This window comes from Dermacentor variabilis, chromosome 8, assembly GCF_050947875.1.
Source record: "Dermacentor variabilis isolate Ectoservices chromosome 8, ASM5094787v1, whole genome shotgun sequence".
NCBI classification, from domain to species: domain Eukaryota; kingdom Metazoa; phylum Arthropoda; class Arachnida; order Ixodida; family Ixodidae; genus Dermacentor; species Dermacentor variabilis.
In genome coordinates, this window is record NC_134575.1 from 133,184,967 (window position 1) to 133,203,482 (window position 18,516).

Here is an 18,516-nt window from a genome sequence, read left to right on the forward strand (position 1 = left end):
TATTTTTTTTAGTTGAAGTTGATTTGCTGATATACCGCGTTTATCATGTCAAAGCAACAACGTGGCTCTGAGAAACACCACCAAAAAATGCTGTTGATTAAGTAATATCACCAGGCCTACTTCATGTATACAAAACTAAGAGTACTGGGCTGTTTTAGCGCTTATTCCCGATAGAATACGGTCACCACGGCAGAGATTTGAACCCGCGACATTGTGTTCAGCGGGAGAAGGCCGTATCCGATGAGGTACTAGAGTTTCAGCTACTCACACCTTTGTTTTTATTATAAAATCGACTGTGTTTCCTCGGAAGCACCAGATGTTGCTTGTTAGTTCGTGGCAGAAACGGAAGCCAAATTAAGCTTTACGTTTTTTTTCTGAGCAACATACTAAAAATTGGCTGTGGGACGCCGAATTCCGCAGAACATACAAAAATATTGAATGATTTCTTTTCAGCTAAGAACAAGATGCACATGTTTTACATATAAGTAATAACTGATTATAGGAAATAATCGCGGAAAAACTTTATCACCATTCAAGATGATTTTTGTGCGAAATACCTCTCAGTTTTATGGCGGTCTACAATTTTTCTAATTTTTCTGATTGCCAAATGCACTTTGCTTCAAAATTAAGAAGTAGCAAAGTATGCGCATGAAAAAGCGAAGGAAATCGCGGTGACAAGAGACATCAACAAATTCTAAAAATTATTGATGCAAAAGCCATCTTACGATTACTATCGACCGTGATGTTAATGGCAACCGAGCAATGCAGCGAAAGGCCATATTCCTGAATTCACGTGCAGTTCAATGTACGGTGTCAATTCCGAGACATTCGTTTCTTCGGCTATGTGCGCTGATATTGTACCGCTTTGCCATGGCACTCGCTTGACGCGGTCACCCATGAACTCGAATGCATGATGACGAGCCTAAAACTGATGAAGCGAAGATCAAATCAGTAAGAATGGATGGTATCCTTGCAACGACACAGACACACGACGGCAATGACTTGAGGATTCTTAAATTATGACGATGTGGTCAAATGACGACAACGTGACGAAGACGACATGAGCACAATGAGATGACGACCTGTGACAACGACGAAATTAAAAAAAATAATTATGGGGTTTTACGTGCCAAAACCACTTTCTGATTATGAGGCACGCCGTAGTGGATGACTCCGGAAATTTCGACCGCCTGGATTTCTTTAATGTGCACCTAAATCTAAGCACACGGGTGTTTTCGCATTTAGCCCCCATCGAAATGTGGCCGCCATGGCCGGGATTAGATCACACGCCCTCGTGCTCAGCAGCCCAACACCATAGCCACTGAGCAACCACGGCGGGTGACAACGACGGAATGACAACAACCATATGAAGAAAGGAGAATAACGACGATCGCACGAAGAAGACGACATGATGAAGGCGCTATGACAACGACGGCATAATTACGATTTAATGACGACAATATGTGCGCGATAAAACGAAGAACGAGAATAACGTCGATGCATCGAAGAAAGTGGTATGACGAGGACAGCAGGATGACCAAAGGTTTGCGACACTGAAGTAATGACAATGGTAAAATCACAGTCTGACGATTATGGCATGGCGATAAATGCATGACACCGAATGCATGACGACGATTGTATAACTATGCAGTGACGAGAATTGCAAGATAACGACATGAGGACAATGGGACGTCAATAAGCATATAAGAATGGCATGAAGATGACCGTATCAAAAAACTTGTAAGACGACGATGGCTTGACGATGGCAGCAAGGGCTAGAGTCGGATCACGTAACTGGGCTGATGATGATGATGACATGACCACTATAGCACGACGACGATGGTGTGACGATGGAGGCATAATAGCCACTGAAGGCGATGGTATGACAAGGGTGTCATAATCACGTCTAAATGACGATGCTATGATTCCAATACAGTGAAAAAGAAATATTGGCGTCGATGGAACGACGAAGACGGTATTGCGACAGCGGGATGATGTTACTCCAAGGCGACAATAATAAAACTAAAGCGTAGCAACGACGACATCACGACGGCAATGTAATGACGGTGGCGTGATGACAATGGCATGACGATACTCATATGACAAATCTGGAATGTCGAGAATGCATGCGCCATGAAAGCATCGCAACCCGAACACACACCTACTCACTGAAGTTATTTGGACCACTGTTTCGGAGTAGAAAGCGTGACAACGATAGTATGTGACAGTCGGATCACGATGGTAGTGTGATGACGATTGGAAAACCGCGATGTATCACTATGGCGGTTTGATGACGAATGCCTGACGCATGTATGACGACGATGGCTTAGACAATAATGGCATGGAGAGTATCGGATGACAAAGAAGAAATGACGATGTTGCAACAACCACGACGGCATCACGACCACGAAAACATACCAAGTGGCCCAAGAAATTCGACAACTTGGACCACTTTGTCCCCGTAGAAAGCGTCAAGTGACAAAATGACGTCAGTCAGATCACAAAGCCGCAACGACGATAATTGAATGGCTAAAATGAAATCACGATGGCATTGTGACGAGGGATTCATGACGACTGTATGATGACGAGAGCCAAATGGGAAATCTGGGCTATAAACTATGCAACGGCAATAACGGCATCCCGCCCACGAGTCCAAATCCAATCTTTTAGAACACTTGGGTGGCTGGCTCGGGCAGAAGACGTGATGACAATAACCTGATTAAAATGAGATCATAAAGCTCGAATGACGACAATGGAACGACCTCGACGAAATCACGAAAAGGAGCACATATCTAGCGGCCTAAACAGTTCGTCAACTTAGGCCAGAGGTTCGGCATAAGTGGCTGGATATATACGCAGACTCAAAACGGATGAATTAGACAAAGAATGCTACAGGCTTAAAAATGTACGTTTTCATGCCTCCTGTTCAAAAGACAAGATTGTCACCTACTATTTCTCCTCTAGGTTGGACCAAAAACTGAACGCGTTTCATTTTTACCGCGAACCTCTCTATGGCTGGGATCTCGAAAAACTGCGTCAGATATGTTGACAGAAAAAAGTCATCATGTGGACCGATCCTGGTAGTGCTGAACGGGTCCACGATCAATGACACATACGCCTGTGGTCGGGTCTATACCCCAGCGTACATGTATAAATTAAAGAAAAACTAAAGTGAGAACAAGTAAAAAAACAAAATAAAGAATGAAAATTTGGTTAAATAGGAACAGAAAACAAAAAATTAAAAAGGCGACACAGGTAACGAACTTGCGAGCGTGTACCTTCATTCAACCAATATAGCATAACCACATAACAGAACTTAATATGGCTACTCAGCAATACAGCTTTGCTGGTCTTCCATCTTTATATAGCGGAAGGGCTCTGACTTTTGTGTTACTAACTTGTGGGCGCAGGAATAAAAGCCATAAAACCACCGAAATCTGATTTATATTTTTAGAAGCTCTCAAAATATAAACATCGTGCTTCTCGTGCATAAGGTGCATTTCCCACTATGTCTCAATGAACTTCTTTTTATAGTGGAAAAAGCACATGCGGTTAAAGAATGGGCTCTATTTTTACATGAGGAGGGACTTTTCCATGTCATACAGAAATTTTGCTGAAATCAATAGAGCATTCGGTATCCATCAGACACACATTTACTTATTTTGTGTTATTTGCTTCAATACACCAAGGGCCTTAGCGGCCATAAGATAGGGGGGAAAGGACGAAGTAGACGTTCGAATATATTCAAAAATAAACATGCATCAAGAATGCATCACAGAATAGTCAACGCAACATCGAACCGGTTGCCGCTTCTTCGCATGTATTTGGCAAATATATAAATCTACACAATTATATTTTGTCTGAACACACTGTGAGACTGCATTCATTTTTACTCCTAATAGAAATGTCAAGACCCCAAGAGAAACGCAGAAGACACGTGAACTAAATTATAGAGCTCAGCTCAACAGAAGGTTGCGCATATTTCACGTAGCCGCGTTCCCACGTTGAACACTTTCGTGCACAGCTCAGCGTTTTGGGCGTGCGTATTGAGATTATGCGAACAATGAAACTGGAACGAAAACGGGCGAAAATGAAAACTGGAAAATGAGAGGCATGCAGTATACCAAAACATTTTGCATTCGGTACTCTATGGTGAGTAGAATATGGGTTACACTGTGACAAGCTGTAAATCAAATAAAACATGAAACCTCTGTCATGAGTGTAAACTCCGCGACTGCTTCTTGTTTTCTTCAAAATGGCGCGCTGTGTGGCAATGCTGCCTTCCCAACTTTAATTCGCTGCTGACTAAAAATCATCAATTTTCTTCAAGCACTCATAAAATTACAGGTATGTCACCTGAGGTGCCTGTTGCCTTCAAGGCTTTCGCCAGTTGAAAACACGTGAAGAGACATGTGAACTCACGAAAACCACTATGGAAAACTACGGCGACACACACTGCCTACACAACTCGACTAAAGCTTGGAACTACGGCACTGTGGCGCTGCAGTTACTGCCAACAAGAAAAGATGGAATATTCAAATTTGCATAAACAGTTATCAGCGGCGAAGGAGGCTATTCATGAAAAAGCAGCAAATGGAGGCACCCTACAGCAGGAATCACGTGATTACAGTATACTTCTCTGAACTCGCAAATGCCTCGCTTACGTTGGCGCTCCTCCGATAGCTGTTTTTCTTTTTACAGAAAAGCTGCTTATTGTTCACCATCAATGAAATTTTTATGTGTGCGAGCAAAAATTCCAGTCTCAAAGTCGAAGTGAAATCGCTTCATTCTACGTAAAACCTTATATGTATCATCACTTGCATATGCATGTTGCGTAAATTAGTTATGAATAAGCACCATTTTCAAGATCACATGACTCTCAGGCCGGTAATGAATGTTTCTCAAAGGTGTACCGCTATGCAACCCGCGCCGCCCATGCCCTAAAGTCCCTTGATAATTTGAAAGTACCGCCACTCTTTGAATTCTGCTACCATGCCTACGCTCACAGCGCCCTCTCTTTCCCATTGTTTTACGCTCATACGCACCTCGCTGCTTTCCTGACCTCCCGAGGCGGCAGCAACTTCATGCGTGGCCTGTCTGCTTTACCCTGACGGCCCGTTTCACCGCGCGCGACTAAGAGACAGCCTTCAAGAAAATGTGGGTGCGTTCCTGTGCCGCTGATCTTGAGTAGATGTATGTGTGTGTGTGTACCACCGATCAAAATGAAATTTTGTGTTTGTGTGCCTTCGGGGTGACAGCCGTTAATGCTCCATAGGAATGATATTTGCTCATGTCTTTCGTCTCGATTCTGTGTCAAATCTATGTCGTGTCCTAAACAGCTTCGCTTGTAATTCACGTTCACAACAGTGGAATAGCGCGTGCTTTTTATTTGCTTTCGCATATCCCGTGCGCTACATATTTGAAATTCTCACATGCGCAGTTACTTCACGTCCCTATCTTTCGTGAAATGTACCATACACGCAAGCACGGGAAACTTTATCTGTGTATGTTATGTAGATGTACAGCCGGACGAAGCCGATTGAAATAACTGACGAACGCTGTGCACCTTTTCAAAGTTGTCTAGCTTCTCCGGTACCGCGGAATCTTTTCTTATGAACCTATAATGTGCCTTCTAATCACGTGCACGCATTTGGTGACACATCTAGAGTGAAGTGGTGCGCAAAGCGTGATATTTAAGTGCTTATATTAAGTATCAGCATTAGAATCTTGTATGGTAAACGATTGCGCGGTGCTAATAATCTGCCATTAATCTTCAAATTGTTCCTGATGTTGATTTATTCTTCTTTTGACACAGTAACCAAGTAATTTTTGCACTAGTTTCGCTGCTGAGCAAATACACTCTGATGAGCATCATGGAGTTGAGATGCGAGTATGTGGCTACGAGATTGAGCGTCTATGTTTCCATGTGTGTGTGTCTGTGTATGCCTGAGTACGTGCGTGCATGCACCATCTTAAAGCAGATGACTTCGCGCGCATTTTTCCTTCTTCCAAGACAGCTATGACAATAGTAAAAAAGCCTTTTCTGTGGCTTTGCTGCAATGCGAAGACAATTTGCTCACCGAGGCGATCGCAGGATGCTTGATATTAAATCAGAGAGCTATTGGCCGCTCGATAGTGTATCCGCTGCTAAAACTCATTTGCCATTATTGTACCGCTAGGAAAAGAGTACTACCAGTGTATGAGGAATATGCTAGAGTAGATGCTGCACTTACGCTATGAGGACTCCTTCATTTTGTTAGAGCGATGATATGCGGCGCTCTTCGGTGAGCCTCTTTGACACTTGTCTATGCGCCACTGGGGCTGCTGCATATCTGCCACTGGGTATGCGCAACTTATCAAGGGCCCCAAAGACCACTAGCTATGTGTCGCTGGGATGACTTCCTGCTCAATTACACACCAATACACATTACACATTACACATGTGTATTACACAATACACATACACATTACACACCAACCTGCCACTGTGCAATGTGAGCCGTTTCCGTAGGCATGTGCCACTGCGTATGTGCTGCTCTTGAACCGAGATCTTTAACGGCAATTTCGGTGTGCGCCGCTGGGTGTGGCCATCGGACCACTGTTTATTTGGAACTAGGTATGTGCACCAGGGCCCACTGAGCTTGTGACCCTGGCAATGCGCCGCTGTTCAATGAACCACTTCAATGGGGCCCTGAGAGACTGTTACCGGAAGAAACAACGCCGTGTCCTACATTCCGTATTAGTTTGCAACGTGCCATATTCAATAACCGTTTGCTGCAGAACAGTTATTTATCTCGTAAGGACGATTCTCTATTAAAGCACGCATTTTGTGTATGACAACAAGAGTTAAGTCCGCCTTTTTTTAATATGATGGTTAATGTCGCACAGCTAATAATTTCTGCATCTGCATAGCCTGAAAGACATCTGATTTAAGTGTGCTTAATGCCACATTATCCACAATGGCCCGGATCCACATAAGCAGAATCCATCAATATCTGCATCTGGATATGAATCACCAGCAATACCAAGGCATCACCGTTGATGCAGTGGAGAATAAAGAGCTGTGAATAAATGTGGCAATTTCGGGCATAGGAGGGATTGGACCAAATAGTATTTTGAGATTGTAAAAAGAGCTATTTATGTCGGTGTTCTTTGGAAAATGACGGAGATATACTAAAGAGGGGGGTGTGGAACATTTCAAACACAACAACGCTAGACTCACGCAGTTACATTTATCAGGTACGCAAATCACTGAATGTTGCAGCGCCCTTAACAGTACTGGCGCCCTGCACTTCGAAAGGCGCAGCAGACAATATCGGAGTACACAAAGGCGATGTGTTTCGCATCGCAAATGAAGTTCTTCTTCATGTGATGCCAATGCTTGGTCTGAGAGCCTCTGGTTCTAGAAAAAAAAATGCTTCGATATGCGCTCGCCTTCGCACAATGCCTCACATAAAAATTATACGACGGATATCCCAAAGCGTCCAGTAGGTTCAAGTGGGGAAAACGGAAGTTTTTTGTCTTTCATTTCCGCAAGTCACTGAAGCGCGTAGAAGGCACATGCTACTGGTAAGATCTGACAAGACATTGCGGGCATCTTTAGGATGGATGCCAGCCATATTTATTTTGGATGGGCACACTCCTTTCTTTAGCAACATTGCACAGTCAACCAGTGGTCTTATTGGTGACAGCCAAAAAAGTTCAAAACTCTCCAACCGGTTCAAACCAGTGCAGTCCCCATGAAGTGACTGTCAATTCACAATGACAGGTCGAATATTTTTTCTCCGCCATCTCAGTGGTGTGCAACTGCTGTACCGATAGGCCTGGTGGTAAATTATAGACAGGGTAAGCGCCCAAATACGAACAGCAAGCTAAGGCGTTCTCTGACGGGTTGCATGGAATTGTTTATTAGAAGTTTGCTTCAGAATAAAGGTACAAATTTCAGAGCATTTCGCATTAGAATAATAGAATCAAATTTTGCTCTATATTAATTTTGCGCAATATCTTTCCGGCTTGAGGCAGCGCGAAATTTATGTACAATACTCATAATTACATAATAGCTTTTGTTGCTTTTGCTATTGATTAACTTGTTATATATACGTTCTCTTACCGGCCTAGTTTTCTTACGAGTCGACCTTGGGGCCGACAAAGCCAAATCAGACTAACCTAAAAAATGAAAGCTTAACCAGAGAATGTCGCAGTCTCGCATATGTAGCTTATTTTTCTTATTCGATAACATTTCTCCATGTAACACGGGTAGATCAAAATAATTTACGCAATACGTCAATATTTGTTTTACAGCATATAAGAGGGACTATCATTTCCAGTACTACGACGTTGGTAGAAAGTGTGCTGTTTTTACATTCGACCACGAAGTGGGTAAGGGTGCTTTCACTTCTGCATTCGTTTTCTGAACGTAATGTTTCTGGGGATGCCTGCATACCCAAGGTGCTCATTATCAGTGTCTTTAGTTTCAGTGACCACTGAAGTGGTTTCTAACCAACTGCCGGTCACATGGCACGCTGTGAACAGAAACAATATTGAGCCTTGCCTATTACATCAGCGCCGGCAGGTCATCAAAATCTTGCCGTTGGGCGCTACCCCGGTAGCAATCAATCACTCAGCCAAACAAACAAACTAGAAATTAATAATTAACTTTTGAGCCAAACGAACAATCAGTCAATTATTCAAGAAATAATAGGCCGACTGAATTCGGACACTTACCGTCCCGAAGTAAGGCTGGGACGAGACGATAGTATAGCCCTCCCGATTATATGTCGACTTCCAGCACAAGTAATTTTTCATTGCTTCAGCTGAAAGAGAATAGATAGGTTTTATTGATAGGGAAGACAAGAGGATGACATGAGCTAGTGCGCCCTAGTCTGCCGCCCACCACTGGGGAAGAGGGAAGGGGAATGAAAGTACTGAGATCATGATGTTGACAAGAGAAGTAGCGAGTGCTCTTGTACATTAGACAGTGCCCTACTAGGGTCGCTCGTCGAGTTTCATGTCATGTAGAAACGTGAACGCAGTTTGAGTTGTCCGCATTGAAGTTGCAGTGTCAGGCAATGGACCGAGAAAAGTCTCCTCCGAGAGTGGTTGCCCGCCATCGCTTGTTAGGGAATTATCCAACGTCCTTTGCTCGAGCATACATGCCTGGCAATAGCGCAATATCTGTTCCAGCGTATTGCAGTGCTCGCCGTCAGTGCTGTTGGACTGGCCAATACGCTGCGTAGCGGTGGGTGAAAGCAACGCCCAGCCGATTCTTGCGTAGCAATGACGCTTTGGTCCGAGTAACCTGCGGAGGCAAAAGAAATTTACCGTCTGAGTTGATCAGTTGTGGGCGTCTCTGGACGTTGACAGCGTGGGCTCTGTATGCCTCTGACAGGTCCTGCATGAGTGCCTTGATCATTGAGTTGGTGACACGTCGCGAGTAGGCAATTCGTACTTCATCAGAGGAAGTGAGTACCTATCTTGCCTCACTGTCAGCAAGTTATCACCACTCACACCACTATGGCCATTCACCCATTGAAAAGTGATCAAGTGGCCACCTTGCTGCGCAGTTTGATAAAGTTCACAGATTTTCTGCATGAGCATGCAAATGGCCCTTTCTTTAAAAAAGCATTTTATCGCCTGCAACACTGATTAGGCGTCGCAGAACACCGCGTATTTAGGAGGTTCCTGCGTTCTCATAAAACGGAAAACGTCCCACATTGCCGCCAGTTCCACATCCGTAGATATCAATTTGTGGTCCAATTAATATCGCCGGGCAATAAAATCTATCGGGATAACGTTCACTCGTTGTGGCAGATGTTCTGACCGAACCATCGACATATACTAGTACAGTCCTACTACATACTGCAAATATATGGGACAACGTGAGCTGCTTCAAGCAAATCAAGCAAATGTGGGACTTCTTCATAATTCCAGGTACATGAAGCTACATCAGTGTTCTCATTATTGTCCAGGGAGGTGTTTCTGGGATGTTGGTGCCCTTCAGCCTCGCGTGTGTAATGCATGCGTGACTTAAAATCAACTTAGAAAAATCACAGTCAAGGTTGGATCTTGAAAGCAATGACAGAGGATGGTGGCAGTATCTGGTCAGCAGTTGAAGATAAATTCGCACAGGCTTACAATACGTGTGTACGGCGATTGGACCAACTCGTCCTTCCACTACTGTGCTCTTACTTGACGGGCAGCGTGGCAAGCCAAGGCATATCCGCGGAGCGTGTGCCTGAATTCTCTCCAGCGTGCGCACACAAAGTTGTTCGATGCCAGATAGCAGAGGCATGCTGTAGCGTATGTAGCCCACGAAAAGTGCCAGGCACACTTAGCGCAAGCTTCATTAGGAGGGTCCCATATCCACTCAGATATAAAACGAAGAACGTGTATGAAGTTTGTCAGTTTATACCTAAGCGCAGTGACATGTTCTGTCCAAGACAGCTATCTATTGATCAGTACCCGAACGCCATAGCCATTATGCTACCTCGACTGATGAATCAAGGATAACAAGGCACTCTTGCCAAGGTATCCTTGCAATCAAAAGCTTGCAAAACATTGCAAGGTTGCCGAGAGAAAGGCTCTTGCTACTTGTGTTCAGACATCCACAGAGCTCTGCGTTTCATACATCCAGGATGTCTTGGCTCTATGCCGCAATATCTGAAGCAGATGAAGTGGCGAATATACTAAATGAAATCGCGGACGCGTGCTTTCAGGCATACAGTTTGCTTGTTTTCGTCAACGTTTCGACTATTGACGCGATCATAAAAGAATGGTGTGATCTTGAGAAAGATAAGCGCCGCTGTACCACACACCCCCTCCGCGCGGCTGCCTAATTCTGCTTCTACGTGAACATGTGAGGGCTACCTGCGTCAGCCCACGACCTGTTGCAATGTAAGCCACAGATACGGCGGCTCGAGATACTTTGTACGGCGCGAGTTCGAGGCCTCCTGTTCGGCGGCCTTCTCCGAGACTCATCCCGATCCGCCAGTGACCACAATTGCGATGACGCAGGCTGTTGTCAGACAAGAATTTTGGGAACATTAGTCTCCACATCGCGTATAGTTCTCTTGCGGCCCTTCTCGTCTCTGAGAGCCCCTTTCCAACACATATCGTAACTCATCCGAATGGCGTACCCCTGATGACAAGCCTATCTTCTTCCACTGCTGTTGCAACGGCGACGTAGCTCGTCACGGCGGCAACCGACGGCCACCACCGCCTCGGACAAATACCGGTACTTATTGCTGCACCTTTTTGCCTACTACTCCTTATGCCACCAGCCATGAACCCACTTCAGCTGATGCCACCACTCCGAACCATCGCAACGGCCACTCGCCACTCGCCTTTATTTGTTATCCATTAAAGAGTGACCCATGTGTTTTCAAACAAACATCCAGCTTTTGGACAAGAAGATAAAGGCAATACAGAGGCAGTGAATGAAGCCATAAGCATGGTTCTTCCAGACGTACAAATCGAAGCACAAGAGTAACTGCAACGCCAATGCAGTTCTCCGCAAAGTTCGGGAATTAATGTCTTGAAACTCGTATCATCCTGAGAATTCGTCCAAGTGGATGCGCCTTGCGACCTCCACAGCAGTATTTCTGAATTGCAATATGGGCCATAAAATAGTTAATTAAAACCTAATTACTAAATTTTTAGTGAGTTGATTATCTATTTCTATTTTCTTGTGCAAGTAATGTCCGCCTCCTCGAGTAGACCAACACATGAACTAGAATTCTGCTATCTACCACAGACAACCTTTAAAAAATTTTGAAAGTGTTCTTCGAAACGCCTGGTATTATGAAAAGGCATTTCATTTAGTAGAAACAGTAGCAGTCATAATGTCACGTGGTCGTGACGTCATAGAACACAGTAGCAATACTGTGAAAGGATAAACTAGCTTTTATTGGGCGAACCTGTGCCCAAAAAACAGGCTACACTTAAAGCACAACGAGAGCGGCGAACACAGTCGGCGATCGTCGAAAATGTGATCAACGGGTAAAGCGCGTCGGCTTTTATACATCAAGCCTGGAATGTTCCAGACTAATCGTTGGGACACGCGTTCCGTCCACAAAGTTCTACACCATTCGCGTCACGTGATGAAATCAGATAACATAAGGTTCGGCGACAACAGACAGCGAATAGAAGCATCGATAACTTTCCAGAAACTTCGGATACATGCAGGAGCGTCCCGCGCTGTGTGATAACATTTGTTAGGCGGCGAAACGTGGTCGCCCGATAAATATAAGTAGACGTGTCAATACCCCCCTCTTAAAAAGCATCGACCCTATGCTGCAAACAAACGCAAGTAACAAAGAAAAGCACTCGTAGCAACGGAATCAACAAAATAAGGAAGTTCGTCAGCGTCCGTGAAAGGGTTTAAGGCGCAACACGTGGAGCACTTCAGATCGTGCGCGGCACCGCTGTGAATGCGAAATGCCGTCTGGCACGACCTCATAGTCCAGTGCGCCAATACGTCGGATATTCTTGTAGGGTCCGAAATAGCGTCGCAGTAGTTTCTCACTGAGTCCTCGTCGGCGTATCGGGGTCCATACCCAAACACGGTCGCCGGGCTGGTACTCGACGAAGCGTCGTCGGAGGGTGTAGTGTCGGCTGTAGGTACGCTGCTGGTTCTTGATCCGAAGGTGGGCGAGCTGTCGGGCTTCTTCGGCTCGCTGGAGATAGGTAGCGATGTCAAGGTTCTCTTTGTCGGTGAAGCCCGGCAGCATGGCGTCGAGCGTCGTCGTCGGGTTGCTGCCGTAAACTAGCTTAAACGGCGTGATCTGTGTTGTTTCTTGCACCGCCGTGTTGTAAGCAAAGGTTACGTACGGCAGGACCGCGTCCCACGTCTTATGCTCGACGTCGACGCACATCGCTAGCATGTCGGCGAGGGTCTAGTTCAGGCACTCCGTGAGACCATTCGTTTGCGGGTGGTAGGTAGTTGTCCTCCTGTGTCTTGTAAGGCTGTACTGCAGAATGGCTTGGGTGAGCTCCGCTGTAAAGACAGTTCCTCTGTCCGTGATGAGAACTTAAGGGGCACCATGTCGCATCAGGATGTTCTCTATGAAAAATCTCGCCACTTCGGCTGCGCTGCCTTTTGGTAGAGCTTTAGTTTCAGCGAAGCGGGTGAGGTAGTCCGTCGCCACGACGATCCACTTATTCCCGGATGATGACGTCGGAAACGGCCCCAACAAATCCATCCCAATCTGCTGAAAAGGTTGGCAATGAGGCTTCATCGGCTGTAGTAATCCGGTTGGCCTTGTTGGTGGTGTTTTGCGCAGCTGACAGTCTCGGCATATCTTGACGTAATGGTCAGCGTCGGCGGTTAGGCGCGGCCGGTAATACCTTTCTTGTATCCTCGACAGCGTCCGGGAGAAACCGCGGTGTCCGGCGGTCGGATCGTCATGTTGGGCGCGCCGTACTTCTGGACGCAGCGCCGACGGAACAACAAGAAGGTAATTGGCGCGTACTGGTAAGAAGTTCCTCTTCATAGGCAGATTACTTTGAAGCGTGAAAGAAGATAATCCGCGCTTAAATACCCTGGGGACAACGTCGGTGTGCCCTTCCAAATATTCGACGAGGCCTTTTAGCTCCAGGTCTGCCCGTTGCTGTTCAGCGAAGTCTTCCGCGCTTATCATTCCAAGGAAGGCGTCGTCATTCTCGTCATCTTGCGGCGGCGGGTGGATGGGGGCGCGTGATAGGCAATCGGCATCGGAGTGTTTTCGTTCAGACTTGTGGGTCACAGGGATGTCGTATTCTTGTAGTCTGAGGCTCCACTGCGCAAGTCGTCCTGAAGGATCCTTTATATTCGCTCGCCAACACAACGCGTGATGGTCGCTGACGACTTTGAATGGCCTGCCGTAAAGATAAGGGCGAAATTTAGCTGTAGCCCAAACGATGGCGAGGCATTCCTTTTCGGTAGCGTAAGCGACCGGTTAGCGTAAGCTATCACCTGTTCGACTCCGTTTCTCCTCTGGACTAGAACGACACCGACGCCTACGCTACTGGCGTGAGTATGGATTTCTGTATCGGCGTGCTCTTCGAAGTGCGCTAGTACCGGCGGTGACTGCATGCGTCATTTGAGTTCTTCAAATGCGTCGGCCTGCGGTGTTTCCCACTTGAACTCAACATCACATTTAGTTAGGCGTGTCAACGGCTCAGCCATGCGCGAAAAGTCCTTAATAAAGCGCTTGTAGTAGGCACAGATGCCAAGGAATCTACGCGCTGCCTTCTTGTCGATGGGTTGCGGGAACTGTGCGATGGCAGCTGTCTTTAGCGGGTCCGGACGGACACCAGATTTGCTGAATATTTGGCCTAGCAACAGAAGCTCATCGTAAGCGAAGCGGCATTTTTCCGGCTTCAGAGTAAGCCCTGATAACTTGATGGGCTCTAGTACTGTCGCAAGCCACCTGAGGTGATCGTCGAAGTTGCCGGCGAAGACGACGACGTCATCTAAGTAAACGAGACAGGTCTGCCACTGCAATCCTGCTAAAACCGTGTCCATTACGCGCTGGAACGCTGCAGGCGCCGAGCACAGTCCGAATGGCATAACCTTGGACTGGTAGAGGCCGTCTGGGGTGATGAAGGCCGTGTTTTCGCGATCTCTATCGTGGACTTCTATTTGCCAATAGCCAGACTTGAGGTCCATCGACGAGAAGTATTTAGCGTTGCAGAGCCGATCCAATGCGTCGTCTATTCGTGGGAGGGGGTATACGTCCTTCTTCGTGATCTTGTTCAGACGACGATAATCGACGCAGAAACTAAGGGTTCCGTCCTTTTTCTTCACCAAAACTATAGGAGATGCCCATGGGATTTTGGACGCCTGGATGATGTTGTCGTGCAGCATTTCGTCGACTTGGTGCCTTATAGCCTCACGTTCTCGTGTAGAAACTCGATATGGGCTCTGGCAGAGTGGTCGAGCACACACTTCGGTTATTATGCGAGGCTTTGCGAATGGCGTTTGTCGAATCCTTGATGACGTCGAAAAGCACTCTTTGTATCGTCGAAGCAAGCTTCTCAGCTGTTGTTGCCTAATCATGGGCAGACTTGGATTTATGTCGAAGTCTGCTTCGGGAACCATGGTCGTCGGGGTAGATGCGGCGGAATCCGAGAGGACAAACGCGTTACTGGTTTCCAGAATTTCCTCGATGGACGCGATCATCGTGCCCTTGTTGATGTGCTTACACTCCCGGCTGAAGTTTGTCAGCAACACTTCGGTTTTCCTTCCATGCAGTCGAGCGATCCCTCTTACGACGCAAATTTCATGGTCGAGCAGTGGACTTTGGTCGCCATCCATCGCCTTCTACGTCAGCGGGCGTTTCGGTGCCGACCGAGATAACAATGCTGGAGCGAGGCGGGATGCTCACTTGATCTTCGAGCACACTCAAGGCGTGGTGACTACGAGAGCTCTCCGGCGGTATCGCTTGATCTTCCGACAGCGTTATCGATTTTCACTTCAGGTTTATGATTGCGCCGTGTTGGTTCAGGAAGTCCATGCCGAGAATGGCGTCTCGCGAACACTGTTGGAGGATAACGAAGGTGGCAGGGTAAGTCCGGTCATGAACAGTAATTTTTGCCGTGCAGATTCCAGTCGGCGTAATGAGGTGTCCTCCAGTGGTTCGAATTTAAGGGCCTTCCCATGCAGTTTTAACTTTCTTCAACTGGGCGGCAATGTGTCCACTCATTACGGAGTAATCGGCCCCTGTGTCCAGTAAGGCGCTAACTGCGTGGCCGTCGACAAGCACGTCGAGGTCGGTGGTTCTTTGTCTTGCGTTGCAGTTAGGTCTCAGCGTCGGATCACGGCTTTGTGGCGTTGAGCTGTGGCTGGTATGGGACGTCGTCATGTCGTCTTTAGTCGTAGTATTCTTTGCTTCCAGACTTTGTCGGGACGGCGGCGTGTCGTTATGTCGTCGAGGTAGTTTCTTCGGTGTCTTCGTCGGCGGCGGAGGATCTTCGTCAGTTCGACGAACAGCAACCGCACCTCCATCGGTTGCTGCTTTTAGTTTTCCGGATACGGGCTCGCTGACCGGCCCCGGGCTGCGACAGTGTATGGTCGGCGCTGCGGCGACAGGTAGTGTCCTGGTGATGGCGAACGCGACGGTAGTCGAGAGCTCCACTTAGTAGCGGCGAGGTAGTCGGCGATATCGCGAGGGTGTTCACCTTGCTGCGGGCGCGGAGCGTTCACGCAGTCCCATCTCCCGGTATGGACATCATCGGTAGACGTGACCCGCTTCTCCGCAGTGGCAGCAGAGCGGACGGTGGTCAGGCGCGCCAAATGTCCGTCTTCCTCGCGTAGGTGCGCTGGGCGACGGGTGGTCGTGCTGGCGGCGGCGGCGGCGGACGACAGAACTACGGCGTGACAGGGCCCTGGCTCGGTCGCGGAGGGGGACCTTGACGGCGTGCGATGGCGGCATAGGTCATCGCTTGCGGTTCAGGCTGCGGCGATTGAGGGCCTACTCCAAGTTGTTGTTGGAGCTCCTCACGCACGGCATCGGCAATCGAAGCCACTTGATGCTGTGATGATGGGAACAGCTTTTGTAGCTCCTCCCGCACGACAGCTCGGATAGTCTCGCGCAGGTCGTCGGTGGCCAGTGACAGAACTCCGTCGTAGTTTGTCGAGTTCGTGCGGCGGTCGAATTGCCGGTTTCGCATCGCGAGTGTCTCCTCTATGCTTGTCGCCTCGCGAAGAAAGTCGTCGACGGTCTTCGGTGGGCTTCGTACCATTCCGGCAAAAAGTTCCTCCTTCACACCACACATGATTAGGTGGACTTTCTTCTCCTCGGGCATTTCAGGGTCGGCGTGGCGGAACAGACGGCCCATTTCCTCCGTGAAGATCGCAGTTTTCTCATTAAGTAGCTGCACCCGGGTTTCTAATAGCGCTTGGGCTCGTTCTTGGCGCACGACGCTTGCGAATGTCTGCAGGAAGCCGCTACGGAATAGTTCCCAGGTCGTTAAGGTGCCTTCTCGGTTCTCGAACCATGTCCTCGCCGCGTGTTCCAATGCGAAGAAGACATATCGCAGTTTGTCGTCGCTGTTCCAGTTGTTAAATGTAGCGACTCTCTCATACGTCTCAAGCCAGCTTTCCGTGTCCTCGAAAGTTGAACCGCGGATCGTCGGAGGCTCCCTGGGCTGCTGCAGCACGACGAGGAACGTTGGGGCTGCCATTGGCGTGGACTTGGTGGCCATCTTCCTAGTCGACTCAGGCAAAAGTCCGTGCTCCGGGGGCAGTCCTTGCAGCCTGCGGCTACCTTGCTGGTTCTTGGCGATGTTGGTGTCTTCCGCGTGAGGGCTTGGGTCACGGCTTTGTGGGGGCGTCCGGTACATGAACGCGAAGCACCTCCACCAGATCTCACGTGGTCGTGACGTCAAAGAACACAGTAGCAATACTGTGAAAGGCAGAACAAGCTTTTATTGGGCGAATCTGTGCCCAAAATACAGGCTACACTTAAAGCACAACGAGAGCGGCGAACACAGTGGGCGATCGTCGAAAATCTCATCAACGGGTCAAGCGCGTCGGCTTTTATACATCAAGCGTCGAATGTTCCACACTAATCGTTAGGACACGCGTTCCTTCCACAAAGTTCTACACCATTCGCATCACGCGATGAAATCAGATAACATAAGGTTCGGCGACAACAGACAGCGAATAGAAGCATCGATAACTTTCCAGAAACTTCGGATAATTGCAGGCGCGTCCCGCGCTGTGCGATAACATTTGTTATGCGGCGAAACGTGGTCGCCCGATAAAGATAAGTACACATGTCAATATCAGTGATACGTAATCATCGAGTACAGGAGGCAAATGTGAATATTTTTGGGAAACATCTACAAGAATTCCACAGCTACCTTGTTTCTCCGTAAGAAAAGTGGGAAATACATGCCAAGAAATTAATCAGGCAAGTAGAAAATCTCTCCAATGCTGTTCACTGGATGCTTAGAAGTATTCAAGCTATAAAATTGAGGAGGATAAGGAGTGAGGATCGACGACGAGTGGGGATGAACAGCCTCTGGCTTGCAAAAGACATTACCCTCCTCAGCACCACAAGGGATGAATTGGAACAAACGGTTTATGACCTTAATCGTGAAAACGTAAGAGTTTGGATGCATGTTAATGCTAAGACAGCAAAGCTAATGCTAAATTGCCTGGCAAAGGATCAACAATTTATGATCGCCAGTGAGCCTATTGGGTCTGCGCAGGAGTACATTTAATCTAGATCAATCGCTCACATGGAACTCTGACCGTTAGAAGGAAATTTACGTGAAAATAAATATTGGTTAGGGGGCATAAGGCAGGAATTACTAGATCATGACTGGCCGCTTACCACTCTTGTTGAAAAGTGTCGAATCACTGCATTCCACCGGTCCTAACATATAGTGCAGAAAGCTGAATGTTATCAAAGAAGTTAGACAACAATCTTAAACACTCAATTATGGGGTTTTACACGCCAAAAACACAATCTGATTGTGAGGAAAGCCGTATCAAGGGACTCAGGATTAATTTTGACCGCGTAGGCTTGT

The 18,516-nt window shown here is 47.3% G+C and overlaps 1 protein-coding gene across 2 annotated transcripts in view; it reads left to right on the forward strand.

Annotated features, from left to right (window-relative positions):
- Positions 1-18,516, forward strand: part of LOC142591281 (uncharacterized) — a 99,943-nt gene that overhangs the window by 66,940 nt on the left and 14,487 nt on the right. For both annotated transcript variants that reach the window (XR_012830434.1, XM_075703613.1), the window contains exon 4: positions 8,302-8,379. Coding sequence is in view for 1 of the 2 variants with exons in the window: in XM_075703613.1 (XP_075559728.1) it covers positions 8,302-8,379 (78 nt within the window). In the remaining variant the exon portion in view is untranslated. The remainder of the gene's footprint in view (positions 1-8,301; positions 8,380-18,516) is intronic.